Here is a 24840-nt window from a genome sequence, read left to right on the forward strand (position 1 = left end):
ACTAATGCACCAGTGCTGTATGTCCTCACGCACCTGTTGTGGTTGACAGTTCAGTTGTTGACAGTTCACAGACTGTCAAGCAGTTACATGACGTTGCCTTCTGGTCTGCTACTAATGCACCAGTGAGAGACTCACTGAGATAACCTAGCTTTTATCGGACAAGGTTCCTGTAGATGAGAAAGTGCTGTTCTCCCTCCTACTGATATTCCTTTGAGGACTCTGTCATTTGGAGAGGAGCCTTAAGCTGCTTAGCCTCCTATGGACTTTAATTAAATCATGATGATTTTTTAAGGATCTTCGTCCGGATCTTGTAACTGCTGCTCCTCGTTCGCCTAAACGTCAGAACTTACACTAGGCCTAGCTACTTCGAAGCCGTTGTTGTTAAGCTAGTGCTCTCTCGCTCTCCTAGAGAGCGTTACGTTGGCTAGGCGACTGGTTTTTGCACCAGGAGGAGTTTTAGGGATACAGCCTTTGATTTCCCTTCTTTTAAACTGGCTTATAGAGCGAGAGTCTGATAGGACACGAGAGAAGTTCTGGGCTTGGGAGTTCATGCCTCTGCCCAGATAGACTTCTCAATTCTGGTAGACTCGCCCTGGCGCCTAGCCAGGAGACGCTCCAAGTTGTTTACAGGTCAACTTCTCAACTTTTGTCGAGCCTTTGAAGTTTTGCTGTACTATTATGTCACACATAACAAGGCTTCCAGGGATGGTAAATGGTTCCGCCTCAGTCGCTAACCCCGTCTGTTGCCACACCTGCTCCCGTAGACCCTAAATGGGCTTTGCTGCAAGACATGCAGTCCAAGCTTGTGTCCTTGATAGAGGACTTAAATGCGGAGAAGAACCTTCTGGCCAACAACCTTCCAACCGGTTGGTTGTGCGCCCTGTTGACGCTGAGGTATCCTACTCGCGTCTGCCAGTGGAGGTGGTTCCTCCACCGATGCGACCCAGTGTGGGTTGCCAGTCGCACGTTGACGTTAAGCGACGCTCGGAGGTGGTTGTTGACGTTCAGTGTGTCACTAGGAAGACGTTCAACAACCAGCAGAGGTGACTTGTTGTGACGCAGTGCGTCAACCTCAGCAACCCGTTAGGGTGTTGACTGCACAACCCAGACAGTCTAGACAGTTTCGGGTTGACGCTGTACTTCCTCGCGCACCCATGGTTGTTGACAGTTCACAGACTGTGCAGCAGTGCCATGATATTGCGTCCGGCTCCGTCACGCATCCACCAGTGCGACCGGATTCAGCGAGTCAGACGTTGCCCACTCCGTTGCCGTTTCCTCATCAGTTTCGGATGAGGAACCCTCTGATGAGGACGTTGCTGAACAAGACGATCAACCCCCAGCCCTGCTATCCATCCAGAAGATGCTGAAGAAGGAACGCTGCCCAGTCAGGCTGTAGATGAGTCTGGTAGGGACACTGTCATCCGTGGATCAATTTGTGTCACTAGGAAGACTACACCTCCGTCCTCTTCTATACCATCTAGCTTTTCACTGGAAAAAGGACAAGACGCTAGAAGCGGTCTCGATCCCGGTTTCCGGAAAGATAAAGTCTTGTCTGACTTGGTGAAAGGACTATATCAACCTTAGAGAGGGTCTTCCCCTGACTGTTCAGACTCCCAACCACGTTCTCTTCTCGGACGCATCGGACGTAGGCTGGGGTGCGACATTAGACGGTAGGGAATGCTCGGGATTATGGAACTCGAGTCAAAGGACAATGCATTTCAACTGCAAGGAGCTACTGGCAGTACATCTGACCTGGAAAAGCTTCAGGTCTCTCCTTCAAGGCAAAGTGGTGGAGGTGAACTCGGACAACACCACGGCTTTGGCGTACATCTCCAAGCAAGGAGGGACCTACTCTCTGACATTGTACGAGATCGCAAGGGACCTCCTCACCTGGTCAAAAGGTCTAGACATTTCACTAGTAACGAGGTTCATCCAAGGCAACTTGAATGTCATGGCAGATTGTCTCAGTCGGAAGGGACAAATAATTCCAACAGAATGGACCCTCCACAAGGATGTATGCAAGAGACTTTGGGTCACCTGGGGCCAGCCAACCATAGATCTCTTCGCAACCTCGATGACCAAGAGGCTCCCAATAATTTGCTCACCAATCCCGGACCCAGCAGCAGTTCATATAGATGCCTTTCTACTAGATTGGTCACATCTAGATCTATATGCATTCCCTCCGTTCAAGATTGTCAACAAGTTACTGCAGAAGTTCGCCTCTCACGAAGGGACAAGGTTGACGCTAGTTGCTTCCCTCTGGCCCGCGAGAGAATGGCTCACCGAGGTACTTCGATGGCTAGTAGACGTTCCCAGAACACTTCCCCTAAGGGTGGATCTTCTACGTCAGCCACGCGTAAAGAAGGTACACCAAGGCCTCCACGCTCTTCGTCTGACTGCCTTCAGACTATCGAAAGACTCTCGAGAGCTAGAGGCTTTTCGAAGGAGGCAACCAGAGCGATTGCTAGAGCAAGGAGAACATCCACCCTTAGAGTCTACCAATCGAAGTGGGAAATCTTCCGAAACTGGTGCAAGTCAGTATCCGTATCCTCGACCAGTACCTCTGTAACTCAAATAGCTGACTTTCTCTTATATCTGAGGAAAGAACGATCTCTTTCAGCTCCCACTATCAAGGGTTACAGAAGCATGTTGGCATCAGTCTTCCGTCACAGAGGCTTAGATCTTTCCAACAATAAAGATCTACAGGACCTCCTTAAGTCTTTTGAGACCACGAAGGAGCGTCGTTTGGTTACACCTGGTTGGAATTTAGACGTGGTACTAAGATTCCTTATGTCAGACAGGTTCGAACCGCTACAATCAGCCTCCCTGAAAGATCTCACCTTTAAGACTCTTTTCCTGATATGCTTAGCCACAGCTAAAAGAGTTAGTGAGATTCATGCCTTCAGCAAGAACATCGGATTCTCATCCGAAACGGCTACATGTTCTACAACTTGGTTTTCTAGCCAAACACGAGCTGCCTTCTCGGCCTTGACCAATATCGTTCGATATTCCAAACTTATCGTATGGTTGGAAATGAACTAGAAAGAGTCTTATGTCCTGTAAGAGCTCTTAAGTTCTATTTAAAAACCTTTACGAGGCCCGTCTGAAGCTTTATGGTGTTCAGTTAAGAATCCATCTTTGCCTATGTCAAAGAATGCTTTATCCTATTTTATCAGACTGTTAATACGAGAAGCTCATCCCCATCTGAATGAGGAAGACCAAGCTTTGCTGAAGGTAAGGACACACGAAGTTAGAGCTGTCGCAACTTCCGTGGCCTTTAAACAAAATAGATCTCTGCAAAGTATAATCGACGCAACCTATTGGAAAAGCAAATCAGTGTTCGCGTCTTTTTATCTTAAGAATGTCCAGTCTCTTTACGAGAACTGCTACACTCTGGGACCATTCGTAGCAACGAGTGCAGTAGTGGGTGAGGGCTCAACCACTACAATTCCCTAATTCTATAACCTTTTTAATCTTTCTCTTGAAATGTTTTATTATTGTTTTTGGGTTGTCCGGAAGGCTAAGAAGCCTTTCGCATCCTACTTGATTTGGCGGGTGGTCAAAGTCATTTCTTGAGAAGCGCCTAGATTAGAGGTTTTGATGAGGTCCTGTTGTATGGGTTGCAACCCTTGATACTTCAGATCCTAGGGGTCGCTCAGCATCCTAAGAGGATCGCGAGGCTCCGTAAGGAAGACGTACTTAAAAAGGCAGAGTAATTGTTCAAGTCGACTTCCTTACCAGGTACTTATTTATTTTATGTATGTTATTTTGAATAACTGCTAAAATGAAATACAAAATACTTAGCTCATAATAATGTAAACATGTAATGCTGGTCTCTACCCACCTCCCTGGTGTGAATCAGCTATATGATCACCGGCTAAGTTTAATATTGAAAAATGTTATTTTTATTAATAAAATAAATTTTTGAATATACTTACCCGGTGATCATATATTAAAGGACCCTCCCTTCCTCCCCAATAGAGACCCAGTGGACCGAGGAGAAAATTGGTTCTTTGTTTGCTTGGAGTACTAAGTACCTGCTCGACAGATGGCGCTGTTGATGTACACCCCCACCTGCATAGCGATCGCTGGCGTATTTTGACCGTCGGTTTTTCTGTCGAGCAACAGAGTTGCAGCTATATGATCACCGGGTAAGTATATTCAAAAATTTATTTTATTAATAAAAATAACATTTTTTGCTCTATCTACCTCCCAAAGTTGGGGGGAAGTGCCATGGTAGACAAATAAAGCAAATTTATCTTCAAGTGAGAAAAACTTCCAAATATCACTTTTCTATTCCTTATGACGTTTCACTTTTTACCCAGTCTGTCAGTCCTCAGTCAAAATTGAGAGGTGTTAAGTAGGAATTTCACAATGCATTATTTATGTTTCAAAGGTGTTTAGTTTAGGTTGCTGGACTTTCGTCCCTATTTGTTGGGTCTATAGCGCAGGTGGGGAGATGTTCAGCTTACTATTATATCTTTTTCTTTTGTACCTTGAACATTTCAGTACTAACAAGCGATCATCAAGCTTAGGCATCGTCTATTTGATAAGAGTGTAGTCTCAGTTTTTGGTATTTCATTAGAATACATGTATAAGAGATCAAGACTTGGGACATGGTACACATCTGTGAAGATTGTAAAAAGCTTACTCCTGAGTAGAGTACAGATTTAAATTGAGGTATGTTTAATGTTACCAACTTGAATAAGTAAGTTCTCAATAAGTAATGTATCATGTATTTCCTCTAGATACTTAAAGATTTAGGTTACCCATAAGTGACAGACAGGAGACAGATCATTGCCTAGCCGCAGAATGTCGATTCACACATGATCTGTGCTCATGCACCCTCTTCCCCAAAGCTCAAGTATTTGGGTAGGTGTATGGCAATGGTCCACTGTATCTATAGGATAAAGGGACAATAAGGTCTTATTTCCCAGTAAAATATATTAACCCTGAAGCAGGGTTTGAAATTGGGACACTTCAATTGTGTTACAATTGAAGTGTTCCAATTGTCAGTAGCATGTATAGCAGTAATTTATTGTTTAAATTCCCTGACCCAAAGGTTTAGAGTTTATTGCATCATAAACATAAATTTGTGTTTGCCCCCTACACATATACAGACTTTTTGTACTTCAAGATAAGGAATGAAGAGTTGGAGCAGTCGTTGAGTTTGTTCACGAGGTAGTTATAGATATGTGGCGAGTGCGAGCAAGTAGTGCCGCCCACTTTGTGGTTAAAGACTTTACTTTTGTCTTCGGCTGCAACGAGTGCAGATATACTGCTGTGTCCTATCAATAGGTTGTTAATCTTTTCCTTGTCCTTTGAAATAATTGTTGCCTTCATTCTCATCATTCTGGAAGCAAAGTAAGATGTTTATAAATGTTGGGAAAAGGGTAGATTCTGTAACCGGTTGATGGCAAAACCAGCTAAAGATACAACCACACTGCTTTTCTTGTAAGGGGCATGATTATTTACTGTCATCCCCATCTGCCGATTATAGATTGTGTCCTCCTGTACAATGCTAAGTGTTTGCTTTGAGGATTTAAAGGAATGCTAAGGACTCTCCTGCATTATCTTTGGCAAGACCAAGAGGATGTCAAAGAAATAGTACTGTATAGCTGTTGCTGTTGCTGATGAGTTTGACCTAATCTTAGGTGTTGGGGGTAGGCCATCCATGTATTTCTTGAGGGAGCTGGTAATCAAGGCTTTTTTGTCCACAGTGACCCCAAGTGCCAGTGAAGCCTGTGGTGACCCCAAAGAGGCCAATGAGTATAAGGCCCAAGTAGCCTCTGAAGCCAAATAAGGTGCCTATCACCTGTGGCCATCACCCCATATGCCCGTCACCCTTGTGTCTGTTACCCTAGTGCCCTTGCCTGCCAACCCTTTGTTTGTTACCCTGTGACCCCCTGAGCCCTTTGTTCCAGTAATTCCTGTGCCAATAATCCCAGCCCCTGTGACCTTTTTCAAAGACCAGTGTCTGTTACTAGTGTAGTGAGAGTGACCGCTACTTGCCCTGTGATATTGACCTCTAGTGTTGTGGTTCCTCAGCACAAGCAACACAGGTAAGGGTACATGTACTTCTTCTGTCTGTGTTGATTGATGTTAGAGATCATTCTCTCACCAATGATAACCAACCTGGTTCATTGTCGGTCCCTGATTACATTACTGGTTCCCTTCTTGAGACCAACTGCTTGTATCCATTTGTGGTAAATACTGTAGGCCTCCTTAGCTCTTGACCCTTACGCAAGACGAATATACTCGGGATTCTTCTGCTCTGAAGTCACTAGACCTCAGCCCAGTACCAACAGAAGCAGAGAACCCAGAGTCGTAGTGCTCCTTTGTGGAGGTTCGAGGCAATGAAGGTTCTATGTGCCAGAATCTTCTGCACCGTTACTTCTACTGGTAGACCGACCTACCAGTGGGGAGCTATCGCTTGGAGAGACTCTGAACATAAGGCATACCCTTCTTGGCTTCTGAGTTAGTGGTCATTGAGACTTAAGTCATAGCTACCTTATAAGTATTTTCGTGGCTGCTCTGTGGCAAACTTCGCAAAGACAATGGGGTTATTAACTGACTCTTTAGGGAAGTACAGGAGTCTCATTCTGTCCTTTTGGAAATGCAGTTACCTTTTTGGCATACCAGACAGCATTCCACAAGGCCAACGAATTTTAAGAGGGATACGGGGTGTCTCAATTCTCTGAACAGGTTGGTCCAGAGGTGGTGTTTACGCTATGGAACGCTCATCACTTTTGTTGAGGAATCATGTTCAGGTGGTTGTGAAGAAGTTGAGGACTGATTTACAGGACTCTCTGATCCACCTTGCCATAACTTCTGGGGTGTCTGTTGCCAAACCAGTGGGATCAGTGGGGAAGAAGGTCACCCAAACCTTCTCAAGACCCTGATCAGTGCCATACACAGCCTTTTTTAGGCACTCAATAAGGAAAGAATGGTGGCCTTGACACTCCCCCTTTCCTACTGCCACAAATAGGAGAATGACTGTTATGTCGTTGGGAAATTTGCTAGAAACTGGACCAAGCCTTGGGTAGCGAGTGTCCTTTGGGATGTTTATTTGGTACTTTTCTTTTTACCAACACCCCCTCTTGCCTACTGATAGCATTCTCCAACTACTCTCCAACATTATCGAAAGCCGTAGTCATGATGGCAGAGATGGAAGTGATGTTGTAGAATTTATTCCAAGTCATTCAAGACAGATCTCTGGGCTTCTGCAGTCTGCTCTTCTTGGTGAAGTCAACTAGGGGCTGGAGACTGGTCATCATCTTTCCCATGTACCAGTTTGTTAAGCAAACAAGGTCCAGAATGGAAATGCTATGAACTTCATGCTTTCAGTGATTCTGAAAGATGTGTATTTCCAACTACTTGTGAATCCACTGCTTCACTCTCAATGGAGCTGTGTATCAATTCAAAACCGTGTGTTTTGGACTGTGTTCTTGCTGGTGTCAGCTTTGGCGCTCTCGCACGCGGTACATCTTTTGTGTATCTAAATGATCAGTTGATCCTGGCCTCTTTCGACAGGCAGTTGCTACAAGATCAAGATCATCTGCTCTCCTTTTTTCATGATCTGGGGATCGGGGTAAATCAAGAAAAGTCAAATCTTATATCTAAGCAGAGGTTGAAGCATCTGGGCAAGTTGATAGACACAGCATTAGTGAGTCATTCCATCAAACGCTCACATCGGGAAGGTTATTGCACCTGTTCCTGTCCAAGACAGTACTTCCAGCTTGATGTTGCCAAAATCTTGTTACCCCCCTTTCCTTGTTGGAGAATCTTGTTTCACATATGCACCGTCTATTTCAACAACGATTGCTTTAGTGGTGTCTGAAGGAGATCTCCCTTCCCATCTCGTTACATTGGAACAAGAGGTACAGGATGATCTTTCCAGATGGCTGAACAATTAAAACCTCACCAATGGAGTTACCTTCAACTTCTTCTTGAGCATCTTTTTCCATTTCTATGTGGGGTTGATGTTTCTGGCCAGCTTTCTCCATCTAGCATTAATTTTATTCTGATAATATTCACTGTTCATATTCGTTTTGGCAAATTTTTCATGGCTGGATGCCTTTCCTGCCACCAACCCTCCCCATTTACCCGGGCTTAGGACCGGCACCAAATTGAGGCTGGCTTGCCCCCCTCAGTGGCTGGGTTAGTTACCTTCAACTCTCCACCTCCAAAAAGGTTTCTGTTCTTGGACGCATCCAGGGATGGTGGGATGTACACCTGAGAAATAAAGTCGCAGTAGGGGTGTGGCTCTAATAAGAAAAGCATCTGTATATCAACCTGTTGGAAATACGTGCAATGATCAGATCACTGCAAGCTTTCTAGCAAAGCTTGATAGGGCTCTTAGGAATGTTGATAAGTGACAACAAGCAAGGAGGAGGAATGTTCTAGCAGAAATGCTCGATTGGCAAGGGTAGTTTAAAGGTTTAAAATCTGCTCATGGATGGCAGAGGCAAGGGACAGTGACAATTCCCTAGATAGTAGGACAATGCCTTAGAACCGACCATACAGTATATACAGTACATATGATCAATTCCAAAGCCCGCAGACAATAAAGACTCTATGGCGTTTGAAGGGGTCTTGAACCCTGGGCCGGCATTCACCAGGCAGGGACATTTCTAATAGCTACCACAACACTAAGTAGGTTCAGTGATCCCTTCATTCTTGTATGGCAGAAAAACTTCTTGCTTTCTGTGGATCACTGCAAATGGACTTGTTCGCTACATGGCTGAATAGGGAACTCCCTGTGTTTTGTTCCCCCATTCTAGACCCATGGGCGGGGTTAGACTGTCAGAGGAATTCTTAAAACACCCTTGGGACAACCTGGATTTGTAAATCTTATCTTTCTTTTGCCTGATTTACTGATTAATCTAAAGATTGTGGACAACATTAGATTTCAGGATGACCCCAGTGGCTCTAAGGTGGTCACATGCTTAATAATATACAGATCTGCTGATGGTCCTTGTTGAGGTGCCAAGAGAACTACCCTGATGGCCCACTCTTCTTTGTCAACCCCACCTTCAGAGGTACCATCACTCATTGGAGTCCCTTACACTTTACATGTGGATGCTATCCTACATCTCCGAGCGTAAGACTTAACAAAGTACTACAAAGGAGATGTCGGGATACCTGTATAGATCGTCTGCAGCTGTCTGCGATTGGTGTCGTAAAAGGGATACTTCTTTGGTCAGTCAGAGCCTATCAGCAATTTATAGGTAATTTTTTCATCTTTCCTTTTCCATGGAAAGCTCCTCACAGTATCTGTGATGAAGGGCTATTGCTTAGCCTTGAGCCAGGTCTTTAGACTGAAGGTTAAACACCTTTCTTTCTTGTGGGAACTGTCTATGCTCATGAAGAGCTTGCCCACCAGTGGACCTAGGCCCCTGGAGGGAGATATGACCCATGTTCTCAAATCTCTTATACTTTCCTCATATAAGCCTTTGAGACTGGCATCAGACAGAGATCTGAAACTCAAGACTGTCTTCTTGCTAGCCTTGGCATCGGAAAACTTGAGTTGACGAGCTGCATGACATCTTGTATTTCACAAGCCATTTCTAAGAATGGAAGTTGGTCTCATTTATTTATGTTTTTATTTTGTGACCAAGACCCATAATACAGCAGTCCACAATGTTTAGTTTGAGTCCTCCATCTCTTCTCTTCACTATACGTTAATGAGAAATGAGGGTGACTTTTTTTCTGTACTGTAAGGGCTCTGTGGTGCTACTTCAAGAGGACTCGTTGTTTCACACCTTAGCACGGGTGGGACTGAGAGAAAGATATTCAAATACACTATTTTATTCTGGCTTTGTGAGGCCAACAGACGTGCCTATATGCTTCAGCCAACGAAGGGATTGAAGGGCCATCACAGACAAAGGCTCATGAAGTCGGTTATCGGCTCTATCCTAGCTTTCAGAAAGAAACTACCAGTGACGCTGGTATTGAAGGCAGGAGACTGGAAGTGCCAGACAACCTTCACTTCCCACAGCCTTCTTTAGATAGCTTAACCCTTGTTCCTGTGGTGGCTGCTCAATAGGTTGTGTAAGGTCAGAATAACTACCTTTCAAAGAAGATTCATTAGCCTAATGATATTAATAAAGGAAGCTAAGAGGTTTTGAAGTTCATCACTATCAAAATTTGATTGGTTAAATGTTGTACTGTATCAAAGGAAGTTGCAAGCCTAGAAGGAAAGGTAGAATGACTGGATTTCTACTCTTCTTTATATCCCCCTCTCTTGGGATTGCAGCAGTCACTGCCTTTATGAGCTGAACCAGAAGTTAGATGCAGGTAAGCTTCATAATCAAGCAACCTTTCTTTTCAGACAAGATTTGTTAAGAAGTATCTCCCTCATTAGGCTAGACAAGGTGGAGGATGAATAGAATTAACGCAAATCCAGTTATTATAGATGCATATACATTTGGACAACATAGCCTACACAAGGGTAGACTCCTGTGACAGATTACTTTTTACACTTGGTATGGTCCTAACCTAACAGATTGATATTTCCATTCTCAGAGTGTTAGGAGGTTGGCAGGAGTCATTGCCTTTGCTCCTATACAGGACTAGGTTCTCTGACATTTTCTTGGAAAGTTTAACTAGCCAGATTTTGGTTCATAGGGACTTCCTTCCTCATAAGCATGAATCTCCTATTAAAGAATGATGGTTTGTATTCATGTAGGAATAAGTCGCAGGTTTTTAAAGTAATACGTATGTTAAAGTAATCCATATTTCTCCCGACTATAAAACCTGAGTTCTTTTGAGTTACATTTCCCAGCTCAACCACCCTGCAATCCCACGCCTAAGGTCAAAAGTGATTGTCTAGCTGACTTCAGGTGGGTGGAGCTTACCTGCAACCTTCTGGTAGGTATAACTACCTTGTTAGATTTTTAATGGCTATTCAAGCATCGCTGGAGTCATATAGGTACAACTGTTAAAGGGCTCTGGTTTCTATACTTAGGAAAAGTGCAAATGACTTTAAAGATTTGTTTAGATTGTTATGCACAACTGGGTGGAAGAGGGGCACTCCACAATGAGGCCGTCTCTCAAGGTATTCAATCACCACTAAGAAGACTGTCTTACATGCTTAGACTAACAAAATTGTTTTTAAATCAATTCTTTTATGTTTATGAAATCCTATTATTTTTGTTGTTGTATACTACAAAATTGTTTTTAAATCAATTCTTTTATGTTTATGAAATCCTGTTATTTTTTCGTTGTCTTATACTGTACTTCAACTGTAGTTGTATTCTTCCAGGGCTTCAAGGTGGCTTACGTTGTTTTTACAAAGCCCGATGGATTATCACACGCCATGTCGGCATCCCCCTCCAATGATTTGATTTTGTCTACCACAGCTAATCCAGTTGCCACCGGCATCAAGAGTAAGTAGTTTTTTTCTACTGTTATTTTCACTGTGAAGTAAAAAGTTGTTGGGGGCTGTAGTTGATTGGGTATATGTTTTGTGTTAGTGATTCTTACAGTGTTTTGGTGGAGTTTCACTTGGTGTTATGAGATATTCTTATTTTTAGATACTAGTATAGTACAGCCTTTTATTGCTTTTATGATGATTATAAAATTCGTAATCTAACTAAGGCATTATGTATTATTGCCAGGTCCTTTAGCGATAAAAATTGCATTGCAAGACAACATTATTCATTAGTGATTCAGTATAAAAAGAAAGAAAGCCGTACCTTGACAATTTCTTTGATTATTAATGTTATATAAAATGAATAAACATTCAAATGGAACGGCTCCAAAGAGACCTAACTTTCAAAGAAAGTTTCCATGGAAAAGAATGCTTTTATAGTATGTGAATGTGAAGAGAAAACAGGACAAATACCGTATTTCCCATGTCATAAGGCGCTAAAAGTGGTAAGACGCACCCTTAAATTAGCAAGGCATTTTTTGGAAAAAAAAATGAGGACTTTAAAAACTTAGCAGCAATTCCTAGTCAGCGACTCTACTATGATGTTTGTCTGGTACAGTAACTTTTCTTGTTTTGGGTGTATCATGAAATATTCAAGTTGATATTAATTAGCTATATACTTATTATCCCAATTTTATTGCATATTCATATAAGAAACCACTAAACCAGTCGTAGTTTCTACCACAACTTCACGTTCAGTCATAGTACAGTACAGTACTATTTGGTGTTCAAGTGTTGTTACCAAAAAAGCAGTGTTACCAAATGTTCCTAATCATTTTTGTCACATGTAAAATTCCAGTAATATTTCTTAAATTCCTCATATAGCCTACAAATTTTCACACAAAATGTAATTATAGCTCAAAGAAATCTAGAAATTATTTTAGGTGGAATATTTTTGCTACTGTACAGTTATATATGACTCTAAGGTCTAGTTACTTTTCTGCTAACTTGTAATACTGCTCTCAACTAACACAGAAGTTTTTTCCAAGATCGTATCTAGCAACTGTCTGTTTGTATTATTTCGGAACTCGGGCAACAAAGTCATTATCAAAATATTGCTTTATTACAAAATATTAACAACATACTAGAAAACACATATATACTGCATAAACAACTAATATGTCATAGCGTCGTCTGCTACGAGACAACTAGTTCACATGTTGAGTAGTAGGTGTCGGTGGAGTAGTCCAACTGTATTCTCTAGGGCCTGTCACGGCCCTCCCCTTTGATGAAGGGATTATCTAATTGGAAGACTGCCTGTGAATAGTGGTTTACACACGCCCTTGTTAAATACACGACACCAACAAGGTGTTCGCGCGAGGGTTGTAACCTCTGCATTCCATGCTTTTATCTTTCTCTAGTATATTTGGAAGATTTATATTAGAATAAGTACAAAGAAGGACCCTTTTCACCGGCCGTCACAGATTGACCCAGAAATTATTTTTATATACCTTCATAAATAGCAATGTACCGGTAGGTTAAAAAACTAAGTTAATTATGCATTATGCTTTTGAATAGCCTTATTATCTCACTTCTTCTTAACCCTTTAACCCCCAGGCTATTTGGAAATTTCCAACCCTTAACCCCCAGGGGGTTATTTTTTTCCCAGCACATTTTGCAGTATATTTTTTTTTAATTGCTCTAACAGCCTTAATTTTTGTCATAGAGAGGTCAGGTTGGTCTCATTCTCTTGGAAAATGCCTGAATTTTAAAAAAAAATTATCAAAAATATGAAAAAAATAATTTTTATAGCATTTTTTTGCAAGGACGTACCGGTACGTCCATGGGGGTAAAGGGATGGCTTTTGTGAAACGTACCAGTACGTCCTTTGGGGGTAAAAGGGTTAAGATCGCCAATATCAATATTGCCGCCAAAGTTATTTCAGTTTATAATAAAGGAAGTGAAATACTTTTGGTACCATGTGGTGGGAAAGTAGTTTCTGAGCAGAATGTTAAGGCTGCTTTTCTACTAAGCTAGTACTGTACTGTAATGCATAAAAGTTTTTGGTTTAAGGGCATTGTCTTTTATCCAAATTAACTAGAAGAGATCCTTTTGCATTCGTAGGTAATGTTATTCTATTAGGTAAATAGTTCTGCTGATTACTGGCCATTTTCCATAGCTCCTGTATAATCTAAAGTTTTTGAACATCTTTTGGCAAATCATCTGAATTGATACTGTATGCTGAAAGTAATCATCTGTTCTCTAGTCTGCGGTTGGACTTTCGCAAGGGCTTTGGATCTTGTGATGCACTTTTAACAACCTCCAGTTGAGTGCAGAAATCACTTGTTTGTGATTATGAGGATTGTATTATTGGTGTTGATTTCAGTGCTGCTTTTAACCGTGTTAATCATGACACATTTTGTTTTCAGATTTAGGTGGTAGTTTGTGGGTCTTTTAGTATTATCATTACAGTATTGATTTTTTTAGTACAGTAGACAGTAGTAGATTACAAGTAGTTGTTGAGGGACACCATAGAGAATACAGGAATGTAATATCTGGTGTTCCTCAGTGTAGTGTTCTTCGCCCTAATGTTACTTTTCAAATATCCACACAAGCTTTTTGCTCATTCAGATTATTCTTCTCTCCTGGCATTGATTCTATTTCATAAATGTAGGACTGTGGTTGCTGGATCACTAAACAGATCTAGCTATAATTAGCACTTGGTGCAAATTATAGGATGTGAAGTTAAATGGTAATAAAACTCAAATTACTGTGTGTTTAACTGCAGTAGGTCAAGCACATTGGATCCTCCCCACCTAGATCTTTTCATGAACAATGTTACTTATTTGCAGCTTATTTGAAATTCCAGATCTGATCGTTTTGTGAATTTACATTTGAGAACCATATATCTCTTCTTTTGCACCAAAAATTGGTACTATATATTGAGAATCTTTCATTACTTTTAGAGACCTGCTTATCGTGAGAAAATGTTTTGGTTTATCTATTTTACCTTGTTTAAATATTGTATCCCATTCTGGTTGTTGGCAAAAGTGGTCTATTAAAATCCTGATCCCAGATTTGGTTACAGTATTAGAGTCCGGCATTGTTATTTAGTAAGCTCTTTACCGTAACTAAGATTGTTCGTATTCTGACCATTCTTTGCATTTAGACCTTCCCAGACCATGCCATCGAATAGGTAATACTATACAAGGCATGCATTTAATTCTGACAGTTTTGGTCTTTCTTTCATAAGGCTTAGTACTTCACAGTTATCTATGACCATTCTTGAGCATATATAAACCTTTAGTTCTTTAAAATAGGGACATTTCTTCAGTGGCATTGTAAACAAGTTGATTAATGATAGCTGGCACGAGGGTGAACCCCCCCACCCCCTCTCCCACCTGCATGTCAGAGAATAGCCACTTCTGTCTTTTACCGTGGCGAGCATAGATGTGCTACCACATTCTTTTCTCCATTACTGTATACATTCTTTTGTGAAAAATTTTGTTTTTTAATCTTTTATTAGGGAACTCATTTTACCAACGATGTCCTCTCTGAAATGGACCATGACTTTCATTTTTCATTCACTGGAATTTCCACAAAGCTTCCATATTGTAGTATCCCATCTACAGGGCTTTTGGAAAGTGCTTCCCCCTAAAACCATTTTACTGTTGGCATTCACTTTATAGGGAGTGTCATTATTTATTCCTATAAATAAGATTTGAGAAATTTAACTTGGTCTGGTTAAAAAATGTGATGAAAATATTATTAAAGAGGAAAAGCCTATGTTACCGCTGAGCAGCAGAAAAGAACTTCACTCTCAGAATTTAGTGAACCAAATTTGACCCAGGGTTTTATTTACAAGATTGTGGCTGGTAAGAAGACACCATCTTATCTCTGATCAGATGCTCAAGAAGATACTGAGAGGGGAGAGAGAAATATAATCAGCAAAGCTCACCATCTATTTATTAACGTTTACCCAAAAGACTTGTTTTTTAATGAGAGATGGAAACGGACTAAACTTAGATAAGTTGAAGGCCTATGTAAGAGGAGACCAGTTTTACCTGATGGAAAGTTGTAGGCAGAAAGCATTGAAGCTAGGGCCAAAAGACACTGCAAGGAGCCTGTAATACTATGAACAGGTTGTCTCCGCTCAAAGCAAGCTGTAGCTTGAACCCTCTGGTTTGTGTGCATGAAGTAAAAGCATTTCTATTTTCATTTTTTTAAACATGCAATGTCTGTTAGACTTGCACTAAGCATTGGAAAAGATTGTCTGCATTCCCTGCCATCTACTTAGAAGACATTACCCACAATATCATATCAGTAGTGTCTTGTATAGGGGCTAGGCAGGCAGTCCCATAATGAACTATATTTAATTTGTTTTTTCATCGTGCATCAGTGTCCTGGCTTCCGTTTAAGTCATGTTATTCTTGCCAAATATCCGTGACTGTTTGCCTCTTCAAGGTCATTTGTTGTTAATTGGTTTCCTGTCTCGGTTCCTTTTGGCATTATCAACATAATAAGATGTTTTTAACCCTCTGAATTAGTGTGTCATCCATTCACATAGTTATATGAAACCTTTTCAGCTTTCTAATCCTGTTTTCCGTTTATTTGTATCTTTATTCCTTTATTATTTAAAACATGAAACGTTAGCATAAGTACAGTAGGTTGACGCATGACATTGTTGCTCACTGTAAAAAAAAGTTTGACTGCAATTTTGTCAAGGCTGGGATCACCAGAGGGTTAAGGAAATTTCAGTTTCAACTATGTAGTGAACTCTACAAACAACTGCTTTACAAGGATTTCCCCTTTTTCCCTCTGCAATGGAAAAATGCTTCCACTATTGAGTGAGGGAGGAGGCTTTGTCCAATGCAGTTGTACTCTTAGTCACATAATTGAATTAGGTGTTTATGTGATAATCAGTATTATGATCATGGAGAATTATAAAGAAAGGAACGTTTCTTATGAAGCATAATTTTGTGTTTGTGTAAAATGGAAACCATTTGATAATTATGACTGTTCAACTCTTTGAATTAGACCTTTTAAGGAATTTTAACTACAGTATCCTGTACTTTTATGGTGTTATTTACAATGAAGATCAACAAACATTTCAGTTTTAGCATTTCAAAAGTCTTGCACATATATTTTCAGAATGGCATCAAGAGTACAACAGTCTTTATGTTAGTCCAGAACAACTCAGCACAGAGATTAAGTCTGTAATGGAGAGTTATGAGAAGGAAAAAGAAGAGGTGGAGAAAGCTGCCAAGGAAGATGAACCTGATGAAGATGGCTGGATTACAGTTAACTCAAAGTAAGTGTTTTCACTGATAGTTCTTTTTTTCTCTTGTAATGTAAGAGCTAATAACACTAAAGTTATGTTTCTTGCATACTGGTGTCTTTAAACTTGCAGTGTTAGTACAGTGGAGTCATTTCCCATTGTTTTAGAGTAATTGTCAACTTCTCACTTACTGTTAATTAGAAAAGAGGTCTTAAAAGCTTGTATGTGCAGTACTATTGATGCATTCTGCACTAGGCAAATGCAGTAGCAAAAAGCCGATTCCTGCTGTTTTAGTCAATTATAGAAAAAAAAAAAAATAATATAATAGCAACATGATTGCAGTTATCAAAAAAGGCTGAAGAATAAGTACAAAGGAGAAAATCTGACTTACTGTAATAACCTGAAATAAGAAAAAACTCTAAGCTATTTGAATTACATTAATTCACAATATAAATTCGAGGAGAAAGACATTAAGAATATCATGCAAAAAAGTGTAAAACCTTTCTGAACCTGTAGTGTTTAAAAGATTTATATTGTAAATTTTGATAGTATTGATAAAAGAATTAATGAAAAACCATTTGACAGAGTTGAAACAGGAATTTTTTAGATTTCTACGTCCGTGTGGTGGTTTCATCTTTCATCTTATATAGGTCTTCTTTGTGATTATATGCCTGGTCATTGTCTGTTAAGCCAGAGAAGAGCAATATTCCATTGTTTGGAAACTGACCACATTGTCTAGCTTGATAGGAAAACATTATTTATTAGACTGATAGAAATAGCAGAAATAGTTGTAGGTGTGGTAATATTGGTATGGGAATAAAGTGTATAAACTTCCAAATGCTTTTGTAAAGACATCTCGATTGCCAAGTGGTAATCCTGCACATCATGCGTATTTACTGTGTGGAAGACCTGATAACTATCCAGTTGCTGTTGGATCATTTAAGATGCAACTTTTCCATTACTGTATCTTAAGGATAGAACTACTATTTATTCCTACGTGGATACAAACTTCTGAGTCATTTAATGGGGTTTCTTCTGGGGTTTTGTTTTCACGGCCAGACAAAAAAGAAATCTGGTAGAGGTGGATTGCGCCATAATACATTGCCATGGGCAACCGCTATCACATGATGCAACCTGCTTGGGACAATTGTCTCACCACTTAACTTCTGGCCACGGAGGTAGAAGGACGTACCCTTACGATCAGACAACCGCTTCACCCGCTCGTCTGCCTCGATTAGTTCACTTGCTATTTCATTATTGGTGTTTCGAGTGTGTGCCTTGTTTTCAACTGTCGAATATGATGCGTTCCTGACCAGGCCGTACTGGTCGTTTGTGTTGCACTTTTATGAGCCGGATAGAAGTGGACCCTCGCCAAGTATGCCCGTTGTGTGGAGGGAAAAGATGTTTGGTATAATCTCCATGTTAGTATTGTAAAGAATGGTCGTCCTCCCACTGGGATAGATATCGTTCCTGCCAGAAGAAGTGAACCAAGACGGATCGCTCTCCTACTTCTCCTTCCTGTGAGAAGAAACGAAAGGTAGTTGTGGTGTCGAACATTATCTCCCCTCAAGGGCCCTCTTGTCAGGCGCCCATTGTGGCTTCTGTCCCAGAGGGGGATGGGCATTTTGTTAATACAGTATTATATTTCCAAGTGTTAATGTGCATTATGTGGTAGAACTTGTTCTTATCACAGACCCCTGGCTACGTTCCCTGAGCCAGATCCGCTGCATGCTTCAGTGCCAAATCTGTCAATGTATCCAACCCCCCACCCCCACCTCCCCAAGTGTGTGGAGTGGAGATCTTTATCTATCTGAATATGCAAATCAGATATTCACTGCTGTTGAAGTCTCTCCCATTAAAACAGTGCATGCTTCTTGTTCCCGTCAAGACCTTAGAGTCTAGCATGTTATTTCCCCTCCTACTGAGGCAGCAGTGTTGTAAGAGCCTAGCAGCCGGTCTCCAGCTCGTGTTATCGAAAAAGGTTTGCCTTGTACTCTTAGGGGTCCTTGGCAGAGAACTCCGCAGAAGAGTGGCCGGAATGAGGAGAGAGATTTGTCTTCATTCTACTATGAGGGTGGCCAGACTGCTCAAGCTGTGTCCCCTCTCCAGAGGTGGCAATTCCTTCATTCTCAACGCAGGCTTTTCCTTCCCAGCTTCCTAAAGCTGGAAAGTCAAGTGTAACAATTCCTGCTTTACCTAGATTTTAAGCTAGAAGTGCGGTTAGGGCAAACATTCACAGTCATGAATGTGCCAACGCATCCAAGCCTCATGATGTCACTGTACAGGCCGCGTGAGGCTACCCCCTGCAGCCGAGGTAGGTCGACAGATCCAAGCAAGTTGTCACCCCCAAGCGTCGTGATGTCACTGAAGGTGCTGCTATCTTAACGCACGAGAGTATTCCTCCACAGTGCCGTGATCGTGAATCCAGGAACAGGACTATATGCCCTTATGATAGGTGTAATGATTCTCCTCCGAAGTCTCGAGTCCCCCAGAGTTTTGTAAACTCTTGGCTATGGACAGATACGATAGAATCTTTCCATACACGAATAAGAACCATTCGTCTTATACTAAGAAACCCACTGATCGTCCAGATAGACCGCGTTCTTACTTTTCGTCTGAGGGTCGTGAATACCAGAGTAAGCGTTCTTTTGAACACTTCTTTCTTAGAGAAGTCTTTTTAGGTATAAGAAGTGATAAGGGCGTGAAAGATTTCCCCCCTTCCTGAGGATTACCCCCCATCCGTTGTAGACAAGTGGACGGGGAGACATAGATGTAGGCCCTGCCATAGACATTCAAGGTGGCAGAGTTTTGAAAACTGGCTCTTGCTCTGTAAATCAAGTTTCGAGAGAGACTTCAATTCCTTGGCTTCCCAATCAAGACAGAGATGGTGATCCCTTTTTTTGGGAGCAAACTGAATTCCTCCCACTCCTTCGCTGCCTCCTCTCCCTGTTATCTAAGGGAGAGAAAGGACGTTAGAGGAAGGATTGAGAGCTCTGTTAAGTCAGAGCATCCCCACAGAGATGTTGTTATGATTGATGACTCCAAATAACCTCTTGGCAAGTGCAAGTACAGTACTAGCTCTATTGATTTACCTTCCTTGAGGCTCCTGTAGTAAGCTCAGAAGTTTCACACTTTATTAAAATTGTGAAGCTCATCCATTGCTTACGAGGCTTAAAGGACCCGCCACTAGCCTAGACTGCTAGTAGACATTGAGCTATTGATGATACCTTCCCTTTATCTCAAAGTCCAAAACTAAGATTTGACGTACCTCTGTCTAACCAAACAAGAGACATGGTAGAGTTTTTGAACTTGCTGATCTTAGCAGAAGAACACTCCTAAAAGGCGAGCAGGTCATCGAAACTTCCGCTATTACCTCTACTGCATCAGAGACATTTCTATGTTAACTCTGTCACTGGTTAGAGTTCCCTCCCTATTGACCCAGGCATGGCTTACCTGGTACTCTCAGTTATTATTATTATTATTTTTATTATTATTATTATTATTACTTGCTAAGCTACAACCCTAGGGAAAATAGCCCAGTGAGGAAAGGAAACAAGGAAATATAAAATATTCTAAGAACAGTAACATTAAAATAAATATTTCCTATATACACTATGAAAACTTTAACAAAACAAGAGTAAGCAAAATATGACAGAATAGTGTGCCTGAGTGTACCCTCAAGCAAGAGAACTGTAACCCAAAACAGTGGAAGACCATGATATAGAGGCTATGGCGCTACCCAAGACTAGAGAACAATGGTTTGATTTTGGAGTGTCCTTTTCCTAGAAGAGCTGCTTACCAAAGCTAAAGAGTCTCTTCTACCCTTACCAAGAGGAAAGTGGCTACTGAACAATTACAGTGCAGTGGTTAACCCCTTCGGTGAAAAAGAATTGTTTGGTAATCTCAGTGTTCCTTTGGTGTATAAGGACAGAGGAGAATACATAGAGAATAGGCCAGACCATTCGGTGTAGGCAAAAGGAAAATGAACCGTAACCAGAGAGAAGGATCCAACGTAGTACTGTCTGGCCAGTCAAAGGGCCCCATAACTCTGTAGCTGTAGTATCTCAACGGGTGGCTGGTGGCCTGGACAACCATCAGGAAGGACGACTATCTTCTAACCATAGACCAGAAAGATGCCTACTTTCAGGTCCCCATCCATCCAACCTCAAGGAAGTGCCTAAGGGTTTGCTTTTGGGAAAGACTGTTCCAGTTCAATGTGCTGTGCTTTAGCCTGTCCACATCCCCATATGTATTTACCAGAGTCTTTGTCCTTGTATCGAAATGGGTACATGCATGGGCATCAGGCTCATGAGATATCTAGACAATTTGCTTCTCTTGGCAGAGTCCCAAGGTCTCCTACTTAAGCACATAGACCTATTACTAGATCTGAGCAGGGAGTTAAAAGTTCAACTGAACCTGCAGAAGTCCAGTCTAGTCTCCAACCAGTCCTTCAGGTATCTAGGCAAGGACATACTGTATATTCAAAATATACTTAATCAAAAATTGAGTGATCACTCAAAATTGTCACTATTTGTAAATTGCATATTTTATGGACACTTTTGAGTAATTCATCCATTTTTAATTAAGTATATTTTGAATATACAGTATATCAAATGTACGCTGGCATCACAAACTTTTGTTTATGTACGCTGGCATCACAAATTCTGTTTGGTTGCCTATGTTGACATGTGAGTTCCAAGTCGTATAGTGAGGAAACCGAGCTATTTTCTTTTTATAACCCTCTTCAACATATCTTAATAATTATTGCATTCCCAGAATTTAAGTAACCACCTAATTACTGTGCAAGAAGGGGAGAACTACAGGATTACATTATATTGGAGTAAATGGAGTGTGTGGTGTTGTAAACTATTACCCAGCAGTGAAAGGCTACCACTCGGCCTTGAGCCACCTTCTCAAACTGAAAGGGTTGGACCTATCAGATCTCTCAGTCCTAATGAGGAGTTTTGAGCAGTCTTGCCCTCCTCCAGAATTAAAACTCTCCTCCTGTGGTATGACCAAAGTACTATGGGACTTAAAGAAAGGCCTGTACAAACCTAAGCACAAAGCCTTAGAAAGAGATCTTACCTTGAAAAAAATTCTTCCTCGTTGCCTAAGCTTCGGCCAAGAGGAGTGAACTTCATGGTATATCTCACATTGCTACATTCCAGTGGGTGGAGAGAACTATCTTTGTCCTTTGTTCCTGAATTTGTGGCTAAAACCCAAAATCCGGTTGATTATTTCAGATTTGACTCTTTCATGATCTTGTCTTTCAAAGAGGTAACTGATGACCCGGATGATATGTTACTATATCCTGTGTGAGAGCAGTACGTGAATACCTGGAAAGAACAAAGAATTTGAGGCCCAGAATCTCCAATCTGTTTGTGAGCGCTGGCCGCTCCAAAAAGAAAGTTTCTGGAAATATAATTTCTCTCTGGTTAAGAAAAATTGTTGTGAGAGCTTATAAATCTTCAGGGGAAGTGTCTTCAAGGCCCCCCCCCCCCCCCTCAGGCCCAAGACATTCGTGGGCTTGTAACAACTTTGGCATTCCGCAAAATCCACTCGGTAGCTCAGGTTCTAAAAGCAGGAGTCTTAAAAAGACAAACCTTTTTTTTTATTAACAACTGCCTTAAAAACTGCACACACACAAGTCCTTAGACTTTAGACACCTTTTTGTTAGTCCCCCTTGTGGCTGCATAACAAATAGCCTTAAGTTTTTTCTAGCTCTCGGGTATCAGTTATTCTCTGCATTTAAGGGTGTTTATAAGCATAAATGTGAATAGTGATTCTGATCGGACTTGAAGCCCTCTTGAAATGCTCCCTAATGCAGGTAAGAATAGCTTATTTGTGGCTGACATAAAAAGCTATGCCTCTTAAGAGCCGCAAAACTGTTCACAAATAATTCACTTTAACTATATATAGAGGATAAAGGCAGACCCCCTACTTTGCGAAGACTTCCTCCCTCCTAAGGAAGACTCCCCATTAAATAGCTCAGAAGTTTGTATCCACATACGAAGAAACTACAAATTTTCAATATTAATCTTACCCGATAATCATGTAGCTGTCAACTCCGTTGCCCGACAGAATTCTACGGAAGGGATACGCCAGCGATCGCTATACAAGAGGGGGGTGTACTCACAAGCGCCACCTGTGGCCAGGTACTGCAGTACTTCTTGTTGACACCACCTCAATTTTTCCTCTGTCGTGCTTCCGGCAAGACGTTCATGGATACGCTTATAATTTTGGAGTCTTGTTCACGGTTTTTGGTGAAGTATTGCTCTAAGATTTCAGCTTTCGCTATTCAGGAAGTTTTATTATTAGCTTAGCTAGCTTTTGGAATTAATTTGATTAATTATGGTGACGAAGAGAGTATGAACTCTCTTTCACCTTTAAATGGCCGACCCTTCCCTTAGACGGAAGTGTTGGTGTCTAAGAGAGTATAGACTCTCTTTCTTAATTTTGCTTAACAAAAGTTATAGATTTATTTTATATCTCTCCGCCTTTTATAGGCCTCTTCGATTAACTTCCTTTTATTATAAACTTATTAAAATTAATTTTTATATTTGTTTATAGCGACCTTTCCTAATAGTAGGCGGTCTTTTCTTGGTACCGAAGTTAATTAACATTGAGCCCGTCATTTCGGTTTTACCTGTTAACATATTATGCTATTTTAATGTTTTTGAAAGAATTTCTTTGATAGTCTCGTACTGTTTTCAAAGTTGAACTAACGTTTTGTTTTGTCTCTGCAGTTGTTGACGTTCAGAACGTTCAACTTGCGCTCTATCGTTACGATAGAGAGAGAATTTTCACGGTGTCACGTTGCAGTAAGAGTAACCGTTTCTAGCGTTTTGTTCATTCTTTCTTAGCTTAATGGTTTTAATTCTAATAAAGGAACTTTTTATTTGGGAAATATTTCAGTTTTTTTCCTTTAACAATAATATGTTTTAACGATATATATGATTGGGCTCTTCTCTCAGGTTCTAAGTCAAGAGAGAGAGAGAGAGAGAGATAGAGACAGAGGGAGAGAGAGCTGGATAAACGTTTCGTTCAAGCGAGTTACGTTGTTATCGTTTTTGCTCTTCTCCCTAGTCTCTTTAGGGGAAGAAGGTAAACGTTTCTAGAGTTTTATTCTTGTTCTCAAGCTTTATGCGGTGAGAGATTTTAAACGTAGTTTATTTGATCTAGTGTTTAGTCTCTTTCCAGCCACTGAATTATTTATCTTTCATTAGATTTTTCTGTTACATTGTAATTCTGTTTTCGCAATTACTAACTTTTAAGGAAGGATAGAATTGCGTGTTTCAGGTACAAACCACTTAAAGTTTCGAGTTCAGTGAAATAAGTGCAAACAGAAAATCAAAAGTGATAAGTGATTAGCGCAAAGTGTGTCAGTGTCGTGCGTGAGGGTACTTCTGTGCGTGCCAGTCGTCCTCCCAGTCCGGGACCTCTTGCAAGCTCCCAAGCCCAGGGGAGAAGCAATGTCGAAGGGCAAAAGGGTTCGGCAGGCCTTGATCGGCGCACAGAAGTATCCTCGGTGGTTGCGGGCGTGTCTTACAGAGACCGTCACTCCCACCCGCAGACGATTGAGCCCTTATTTTGCTCGTCTGCAGAAGAAATTTCGGGGAGAAAACGCTGGACTCTTAAACGTAAAGTCCAGACCTCTAGAGTTCAACAACCCGGATGCAGTCATTGGGTTAGCTCTGACTCTCCGCAGTCATCAGGTGACTGCACACCTCCTAAGAGAGGTAAGGCGATGCCTCAACAGACCTCATCTTCTGTTAAGGCTTTGCCTCAACAGACCTTATCGTCTGTTGATCCCAAGATAACTTTGCTGCAGTCCATGCAGTCGCAGCTTGCGGTCTTAATGCGTGAGTTTCAGGCTGAGAAGGTTACACCTCCTCCTGCGAGCGCTCCGCCTCACCGCAGTCCAGTCTGCCAGGCGTACGAAGTTGAGGTTCCTCAAGCTACCTTACCGCGTTCGGAGTTGCCAGTTACCAGCGTTGTGCAGCAACCTCAACCTTCCTTAAGGCAACCTCAACAATGGGAGCAGGAGTCTTTTGCCTTGAGGCAAGATTTTCTTGCAGTTAGACCATCTTCGAGGCAACAACCTTTTGAGGTACGACAACCTCTACCATCCTTGAGGCAGCCACCTCAGCTCTCGCAGCTGCTACCTCAACTTTCCTCAAGGCGAGAG

At 41.3% G+C, this 24840-nt stretch overlaps 1 protein-coding gene across 1 annotated transcript in view; it reads left to right on the plus strand.

Annotated features, from left to right (window-relative positions):
- The window catches only part of LOC137656836 (ribosomal RNA-processing protein 7 homolog A-like), a 62891-nt gene that overhangs the window by 19316 nt on the left and 18735 nt on the right, over positions 1–24840 (plus strand). Inside the window, exons 4-5 of the mRNA XM_068391162.1 lie at positions 11267–11390; positions 16526–16685. Coding sequence (XP_068247263.1) covers positions 11267–11390; positions 16526–16685 — 284 coding nt within the window. The remainder of the gene's footprint in view (positions 1–11266; positions 11391–16525; positions 16686–24840) is intronic.

Source organism: Palaemon carinicauda, chromosome 17, assembly GCF_036898095.1.
Source record: "Palaemon carinicauda isolate YSFRI2023 chromosome 17, ASM3689809v2, whole genome shotgun sequence".
Lineage (NCBI taxonomy): Eukaryota > Metazoa > Arthropoda > Malacostraca > Decapoda > Palaemonidae > Palaemon > Palaemon carinicauda.